Here is a 9,377-nt window from a genome sequence, read left to right as displayed (position 1 = left end):
GTAGGCCCCTGACCATAACTACGCCAGTTTGGTGCAGTGGTTAAGTGCGCGGACTCTCATCTGGGAGAACCGGGTTTGATTCCCCACTCCTCCACTTGCACCTGGCTGGATGACCTTGGGCAAGCCGTAGTTCTGATAGCTGTTCCTGAAAAAGAGCAGTTTCTGTCAAGAGCTCTCTCAGCCCCACCTACTTCACAGGGTGTCTGTTGTGGGGAGGGGAAGGGAAAGGAGACTATAAGCCGCTCTGAGACACCTTTGGGTAGTGAAGGGCCATGGGGTATGAATCCAGTCTCCTCTTCTTCTTCTAAAGTGGCACCAAAGGCGCCCCATCAAAGATTGGAAGTGGGATCCCTACCCCCGGACCGCCCCGGCTCAGGCAAAGGACCCCCGTCTTCATCGGATTCAGTTTCAGCTGGCTCAGCCTAAGCCCATTCCTCAAGCAAGGGTGTTGGCCAACTGAGTCCCTGCAAGAAACCCCAATTCAAAATGGCGGGTTGGGGAGAGCCAGCAGAGAGCGAGAATGGCTGCATGGAAAGCTCTGTGGCTGGGAGGCAAAACGCTTCTCGAGATCAGTTTCTGGAGGGTGGCAGCTGGGGATGACGACCGTGGCCACCTTGCCCTAGATGTCAGTTTCCTGGGACCATCTGGCTGCCCGGCATACAGTGCAGGGTGCTGGGCCAGAGGGACCTTGGGTCTGATCCCACCACTGGTGGTCTCCCTTCCAAGTACCAACCCTGCTTGGCTTCCAACTTATGGGAACTTCAGAAAGGAGCTTTCATATATCTTGATTAAGCAGAGGAGGAGGAGATTAGATTTATACCCCACCCTTCACTTGGGAGTCTCAGAGCGGCTTACAAACTCCTTTCCCTTCCCCTCCCCACACCCTGTGAGGTCGGTGGGGCTGAGAGACCTCTGACAGGAATTGCTCTTTTCAAGGACAGCTCTTGTCAGAACTATGGCTTGCCCAAGGTCATCCAGCCAGGTGCAAGTGGAGGAGTGAGGTATCAAACCCGGTTCTCCCAGATTAGAGTCCGCGCACTTAACCACAACACCAAACTGGTTTGCCATTGCCTTTCTCTCTCTGCAGAGCCTTCCTTGGTGGTCTCCCTTCCAAATACGGACCCTGACGACATCAAGCTATACCATGCTTCCTTCTCTCCTGTCACGGGGTTTACCGTGTCCGAAGTGAGCAGTTGGTCCTTTATAGAGCAGATCCAAGGAAGAGTTCTGGAGTTTAACTGAGGCCAGGGTGGCTAAAGGCAGCTGATCATTTCCAGGACCCAAACAAGACTTCTAGCCCCCGAAGAACCTGCATTTTCCCCAGCTTGGCGATCCAAAATGGCCCCATGTTGCCAACTTGGCTTAAATACATTTGCACAAAGCTAATTTCCACATTTATGCTGCGCTTTTCAACAGTCTCCTCCCAGATACCACTCGGATCTATCCAGCAGGCAGACTGATACATAACTGCTCAGATGAATTCACTAGGCACATTTTGGAAAAATATTTTCCATGTTTAATTCTAGTTTTCTAAAAGAGAGAGAGAGAGAGAGAGTGATGAGTTGCTGTTCTGGAAATCCATTTTTGAACAAGGGAGTCAGGTGGGGTAGAGATACCATTGCAGCATAGTCAGCGAGGGGCACGTCTTTATCTCGTTTCTGATGAGACCCAGGAGAGTTCTGCCTTTTTCATTTCCACGTGACAGAACAGCTGAACGCCGTGGGAATGCCAGTTCTCTCCTTATCCGGGGGGGAAGAAAACACACACACAACAGAGGAAACCTTTTAATAATCCCATGCAAGAAGAAAGCTCAAGGCATAATTTGTGGCATGTGAAGACACCTCTTGACAATTCCTGACTCAGCTCAACGACATCTTCTTGTCTGTCACTTGCCGATAGAACTAGAAATCGCTGGCCTGTTAAGTTTCCCTTGGGGGAAAATACAAAAGAATTCTCCACTTTACAAAAAGAAAATGCAATAGTGCCCTTTTCTACTTTTAAGAAAACAAATGTTTCCCTAAGTGAAGGAGGAAAGCCCAGTGAAAAGACACAGTTTGGGAGGCTAAAAAGAAGGATGTTTGCAAGAGCCATCTTTGTATTCCAGTCCTGTGGGTGAACAGGAGCTCCAGAGGCTCCTTTAGTGGCCGTCCCATGGAAGGCTTCGGCTTGTAATTCGAGCAGGAGATGTCACTTGATTGAGCGGCAGTGGGTCAGGAGCTGGTTGCTGCTGCTGCTTCCACCGGCACCGCCGGAGCTCATCCTACATTTAGAAGCCAGCAGGAGGAGAGGATCCACACCAGGATGGATTGTTGAAAGTGCAGTCAGCGTCTCAGACAACCCAGAGGGTTTTCCAGGCAAGAGACAAATGGAGGTGGTTGGCCATGGGCTGCCTCTGCATAGCAACCCCGGACTTCCTTGTTGGTCTCATATCCAAACATGAACTGCTCCGCTTCCAAGATCTGATGAGACTGAGACGGCCTGGACCCTCCAGGTCCAGGCAGTAATTAAGCGACTTCAAGTCACAGTCAATTTGCGGTGACCCTAAGAACATAAGAACATAAGAGACGCCAATGTTGGATCAGGCCAAAGGCCCATCCAGTCCAACACTCTGTCACACAGTGGCTAAAGATACCAGGTGCCCTCAGGAGGTCCACCAGTGGGGCCAGGACAGTAGGAGCCCTCCCACTGTTGCCCCCCCCAGCACCAAGAAGACAGAGCATCACTTGCCCCAGACTGAGAGTTCCCATAAGAACATAAGAGAAGCCAATGTTGGCTCAGGCGAATGGCCCATCCAGTCCAACACTCTGTCACACAGTGGCCAAAGATACCAGGTGCCCTCAGGAGGTCCACCAGTGGGTCCAGGACATTAGAAGCCCTCCCACTGTTGACCCCCCCAAGCACCAAGAAGACAGAGCATCACTTGCCCCAGAGCCCCTATCTATACCTTGTGGCTAATAGCCACTGATGGACCTCTGCTCCATATAAGAACATAAATGAAGCCAATGTTGGATCAGGCTAGTGGCCCATCCAGTCCAACACTCTGTGTCACACAGTGGCCAGAAATACCAGTGCCTGTGAAGTGTTCAAGGCAAGAGACATTCAGAGGTGTTTTGCCATGGCCTGCCCCTGCATGGTCACACTGGGCTTCCTTGGTGGTCTCCCATCCAAGGACTAACCGGGACCAACCCTGCTTAGCTTCTGAGATCTAAAAATATGGAAGCTGTAATGATGTATAAAACGCTTATAATCTCACAATAATACTACAAAAATGAACAGTCAAATTGAATATTATTAGTTCCCAGCAAGTATGAGATAGGTGGATGAACTTCTCCAGAGTTTCGGCATTCGTTTCATGAAGAACTTCTTCCAAGCATCAAGATGTGATAGTGTTGCTTCTTATTCCATAATGTGTAAATCCAGCACAAAGGTACTAATATCCTATATGTTGAACATGTTCTTACATAACAAAGCCTTCCATCAATGGGCACACGAAGTGTACTAGCAGCCTTCTGAACCAAAAATATGGAAGCTGTAATGATGTACAAAATGTTTATAATCTCACAATAATACTACAAAAATGAACAGTCAAATTGAATATTATTAGTTCCCAGCAAGTATGAGATAGGTGGATGAACTTCTCCAGAGTTTCGGCATTCGTTTCATGAAGAACTTCTTCCAAGCATCAAGATGTGATAGTGTTGCTTCTTATTCCATAATGTGTAAATCCAGCACAAAGGTACTAATATCCTATATGTTGAACATGTTCTTACATAACAAAGCCTTCCATCAATGGGCACACGAAGTGTACTAGCAGCCTTCTGAACCAAAAATATGGAAGCTGTAATGATGTACAAAATGTTTATAATCTCACAATAATACTACAAAAATGAACAGTCAAATTGAAAATTATTAATTCCCTACAAGTATCAGATTTCACTAACTGTAATCCCTCAGTTTTGTTAGCTTCTGAGATCTGTTAGAGTTGGAAGGGACCTTGCAGGTCATCTAGAACTGGACACAGGACTCCAGGTGAGGCCTGGCCATAGCAGAATAGAGCGGAACGACCACCTCCCGTGATCTGGACACGATGTTCCTGCTAAGCTGTGGAGTTTTGTGAGAAAAAAATGCCACTTTGTGAGCCGCTGGCATTAAAGTTGTGAGCGAGCGTTTTGGCTACTGCATCAGTTAGCTTGCTCTGGAGCCTTCCTTCCTGAGCAAAGACAAAAATGTGTGAGCCAGAGGCTAAAAAAGACTGCGAGCCAGCTCACACTGACTCATTTTAGAGGGAACATGGGAGACTACCAAGGAAGTCCGAAATTCCAACGCAGAGGCAGGCAATGGCCAAGCATCTCTGAACATCTCTTAGCCTTGGTGTGAATAGGCCAGTCTAGCGCGATCTCAGAAGCTAAGCAGGGTCGGCCCCGGTTAGTCCTTGGATGGGAGACCACCTGAAAGTCCAGGGTTGCTATGCAGAGGCAGGCAATGGCAAACCTCCTCTGAACTTCACTTGCCCTGACCTGGATGTCTCAGGCTATCCCGACCTTGTCAGATCTCATAAGCTAAGCAGGGTTGGACCCGGTTAGTACCTGGATGAGAGACCACCAAGGGAAGTGACACAGGGGGCAGGCAACGGCAAACCACCTCCAGACATCTCTTTCCTTGAAAACTGTACGGGGTCACCATAAGTCGCCATAAGACGGCACTTTCCACCACCGCAGACAAAAGCTTAATATTTCTTTCCCCTATCACTCACCAAATGGGGCCCATTTTTCTTGACACAACAAGCCAAGTTACTTAGGGGAATTCATGCTCTGTGCGGCATCTCATTATATGTGGCAACTGCTCTCACTAAAGACTGCGGGGAGATCAGTAAGCTCCAAAGCTGTGGTGCACTGAAGGTTCATAGAAGAGCTTATCCAGGCAGCGGAGGACACGGGGATGGCAAAACCACTCTCTAATCAGGATATTATGCATGCCCCCCTCACCAGTAACCATGTGCATAGATTCCTGCCATTGTATTTATTTATTTAATTGGATTTCTACCCCGCCCTTCCCGCCATAGCAGGCTCAGGGCAGCTTACACAAACCCCACACAGCTAAAACAGGACTAAGTAGAATCAAGACAATATAAACATAAAACGTTACAAAGTGCTAGTGCTAAAAACAGTTCGTATAGAGCGGCAGGCGTGAACAGCATCCAGCAAGCAGGCAGTCAGTTCCCATCGTGGTCTGGGTTACATTGACTGTTGATGTTGATATAGATGTTAATATTGGGGCCGGGGCCTTGGTTGTATAACGCGAAGCCCAAACATGGGAAACGACTCTTCATATTTGAAGGAAGGAGTTTTGACTCTTGAAGGCTCAGATCCTGAAAATCTTGTTTGTGTCTAAGGTACTACTTGGACTCGATATCTTGCTCAGGCCTTAGCTTGCTGGATGTGGTTATCAGGGAGCATGGCAAATTGTTGTCTTCAGCTAAAGCAGTTGACCAGACTGTGGCCTGTTCACCTTCAAATGGCAGCCTCTGTCTACTTCAGCATCACAGAAGCTGTGTTTCAACCTGCCTCCTTGCTCCTAGCTAAGTACCCTTAGCTGAGCAATTCAACAACTGCAAGCCAAGGTCAACTCTCTGCAAGCGCTGGTTTACATTTTTTCATCCTCAAAAGACCTGATTTGATGAGTGCTGTCCTCTTTCATGGCACCAGGAAGAACTTGCTTTGGTCAACTTCCAAGGCAACGTGAGGGGTCCCATTGGGGGCTGCAGTCCTTGGTGCTGAGGCAGAGGATGGATGAAAGTTTTCATTAACTTATTTTATTCCTTGTCTTTCCATCATCAGGATCCACAGGGTGGCTTGGGAAAACAGATAATAAAAGTAGAACCTAGTTTGAGTACAGTGACACCTTTAAGACCAACAAAGTTTAATTCTGGGTATAAGCTTCTGAGTGCATGTAACAGAGTTTACTTCTGGGTATGAGCTTTAGTGTACATGCAAAGTGTGCATGCACATGAAAGCTATACCCAGCATTAAACTTTGTTGATCTTAAAGGTCCCACTGGACTCAAACTTAGTTCTATTGCTTCAAACCAACATGGCTACCCTCCTGAGACAATAAAAGTGTAAGCCGAATCTCAGTCCCCACAACAAACAGTGGCACATCAATTGCCCATATAGACAACTATTGCAACTCCTCCTGAATTCCCTGTGGATATCCTCTGTCCCTCTTGGGGAGAGCCTACTTTCTAGGTTACTCTCCACTTCTAACAAAAAGAAGCAGTGTCCATCTGAGAAAAAAGAGGAGCAGTGGGTGAGAATTAGGGGTGTGCACACACAAAAAAAATATCAGTATTTTTGGGTTTGGATATACCAAACCCGAAAAATATCAGTATTTGACAATATTCCCAAATCCCAGTATCAGTATGATACTGGGATTCAGGAAATGATCGGTATTGCTGAATTTATTTGGCTCAGTTATACCCTATGGGGGCTGCCTGTCAGCTGTTAGGTTTAAATGGCCAGCAGCTCTGGTATGGTGAATGCACCCGAATATAAGCCGAATAAGATTGACTTTTATTCGGGATCACCTTATTGGTTTGCCGAATCAGATTAGGGAATCTGATTCGGCTGAATAAATACCCGAAAAATACCAACAAGGTTGGGTATTTATTTGGTTTAGCTTAGCTGAATGCACATCCCTACTGGGGATTGTGGAACCCTTTTCCCCCCAGTCACTTCCCAGCTCAGAACTGGCCCTCCCAAGCTGCTTTTCTCCCTGCAGGAGCACAAATGTGCAGCCCTGGGGCATTATTTTAACCCTTTGCAGGCAAAGTAGCTACCATGTCAGCAAGGATCTGCAATTCATCCCTTGACTGCTCTCAGTTGCAGCCTTTGAGGTGGCTTTTGAGAGTTGGGGGGGCAGACATTGAATTTCGCCTTGTCTTGCTTGGCTCTTGAAGCTGTCTAATCTCCTGGGCTGCTGGATCTCCTTTTGGCCTTTGGCTAAGAAATTTCAAAACTAGTTGTATCCCAACCGTGGAGGGGGGCAACACTTTTCTTTTTACAAGGAGGTAGCGGTGAAAACTAGTTTTGTTTTTGTTTTTTGGGTTTTTTTTTCTAATTGAGGTTTCAGGAAGAGGTTTTATCAGCTTTGAGGTGACTTTCCCAGAAACAGATTGCTTTGGGGATTTTTCTAAGACCTTCCCTATCAGATTATTTTCCCCCTCCGTGAAAGCGCAACACCCAATCTCCATGTATTGTTCCTGTAGTTTTGAAAAGTGCAATCCAATCTCTCTCTGCACTGATAACGGGCAATCTTAGCTGGCATTGCCTGGGGATTTAAATTCACACTGAAACCTAGAACACAGTTTCACTTCTCTGGCTGTGTTCCCTCTACAAAGGATTGTTCCCTAAGGAAATGCATTGCCCTGTCTTGGTTTTTTTAACAATAAATGTTTTTTTTGGGGGGGGAGGGGCTGTTGCATGCAGATATGAATGAGTGATTGTGAACATTCTCCGTGTTTGGTGTGTTTTCTGTGGTGCAGACCAAGAAATCCTGGGCAGCCAACTTATTGTTTTAAAAAGAGGCCAAATATATATATATACACATGCTTTGGTTGGGGAGCCTCTACCGCAAGCTCATCTGAGTGCAGTCTCTGCCAGACGGCCAGTGGTTGGTTCTTTTTTCCTGAGAAATTCCTTCTCATTTCTTAAGTGTTTTGTTTTCTTGTCCCTTGAGGAGCGCAAAGAAAAACGAGTTTGTTTTTTTGCTTGTAAGGCTTTACTCAGTTGCCCAATTCCGCCGAGGAGCTGGACTATGGGGACCTCTCAGGTAAGGGCCGGTCTTGAGGTTAAGCCGACTTGGCAGCTCCGTCTGTGGGTTTGCTTTCCACCTTGTTTGCGTCCTGGCTGTGTGTCTGTGTATGTTTGTGTCTTTTTCTACATTGCGCAACCGCTCAACAGCAGCAGAGAAGGGGATCCGCTGCAGAGGCCCATCGCTGGGAGCATCTCCCCCCCCCCATGGGTTTCCGTCTTCCCATACCCTCCTGGAAAGAATTGGGGTGGTGGGAGGTGGGCGGGGGCAGAGCCCCGTGAGTGTCTCTTGCAGTCTGTCCAGCGGCTGCCGTGAACTCAATGGCTGGAAATAATATTTTGCATCCTGATCAGAGAGTGGTTCTGATGACACTTGTGTTATGCACGTAAATAACACGAAGATGCCCCCGGTCTGTGTGGCAGCCAGGCATTTTGGCTGGAGCTCTCGGGCTGCCTGTGGTGGGCGTGGCAGGAGACATGGCTTTCTTGCCACCCCCACCCCGGACCCTTCCACCCTGCCTGCTTTTCACGGGCAATTGGACATGTGGCACACAAGTAGTTCCTCCTGCCATGTTCATGTTCCTTTGATCATCACATTTTGCACCCTGGATGTACCCCTCCTCCAGGAGGTAAGGCTCGTGTTCCCTATTTTAGCTTTTCAGAAGGTCTGGGAGGGAGGGTAGTATTGTGCCTGACGCAGACTGCCTGATGGGAATCAGAACCCCCTTGCTCTTTTGTGCAACGCTGTGCTGCTGTGCCCATTAGGCATGTCGTCACATTGAAGTTGCTGAAGTGGGGCCCTTCCACACTCACACAGTTTGGTGTCGTGGTGAAGTGCAGACGGACTCTAATCTGGGAGAACCGGGTTTGATCCCCCACTCCTCCACGTGCACCTGCTGGATGACCCTGGGCAAGATGTCGTTCTGGCACAGCTGTTCTCGAAAAAGAGCCGTTTCTGTCAGAGCTCTCTCAGCCCCCACCTACCTCCCAGGGTGTCTGTTGTGGGGAGGGGAAGGGAAAGGAGATTGTAAGCTGCTCTGAGACTCCTTTGGGTAGTGAAGGGCAGGGTATAAATCCAATCGCTTCTCTTCTCTTTTTCCTTTGAAATGGACGGGTCTTGCATGCAAGTATGCCCATGTCCTTGCACAATTCCCATGCATTTAAATTAGAGTTGCTCAGTTGGGTGGGTCGTGACAACCGCTGGCCTTTTGCGAACCCTTCAGCAGCATCACTGAGGTTTGGATGAGGGTGCGGATCAGAGCCATGGCCCGTCTCAGTCTCTGCCTGCCTTTGCCCAGCAGCTTTACCGGTATCCCCGTCTGTGCCCGACTGAAACAATTCAGCTGCATTTATTCACTGTGTTTCTTCCAGGCACATCCCACTGTTAAGATTTTGCTCCAGATACAAATGTTGTTGAACACGGTGCAATCAAAAGGGACCCGTGTAGCCTTTCCGTGTAGTTTGATTAACTAATCAAAAACTGATTAGCACCTTTGTTCATGGGGGATGCTGATTAATCAATTACTATTGATTGTAAGCGTGGCTTTGTTCTCCGGCAAAGAGATGTCTC

General features: G+C 47.9%; 1 protein-coding gene across 1 annotated transcript in view; it reads left to right on the top strand.

The window, feature by feature from the left end:
* Nucleotides 1-9,377, top strand: part of LOC107106874 (cell adhesion molecule 1-like) — a 180,110-nt gene that overhangs the window by 146,614 nt on the left and 24,119 nt on the right. The window contains exon 11 of the mRNA XM_015407089.1: nucleotides 7,773-7,826. Within this exon, the coding sequence (XP_015262575.1) occupies nucleotides 7,773-7,826 (54 nt within the window). The remainder of the gene's footprint in view (nucleotides 1-7,772; nucleotides 7,827-9,377) is intronic.

The sequence above is a fragment of the Gekko japonicus genome, unplaced genomic scaffold, assembly GCF_001447785.1.
Source record: "Gekko japonicus isolate JY-2015 unplaced genomic scaffold, Gekko_japonicus_V1.1 scaffold2603, whole genome shotgun sequence".
NCBI classification, from domain to species: Eukaryota; Metazoa; Chordata; class Lepidosauria; order Squamata; family Gekkonidae; genus Gekko; species Gekko japonicus.
Note: the sequence above shows the minus strand (reverse complement) of the source record. Positions and strands in the feature narration are given on the sequence as shown.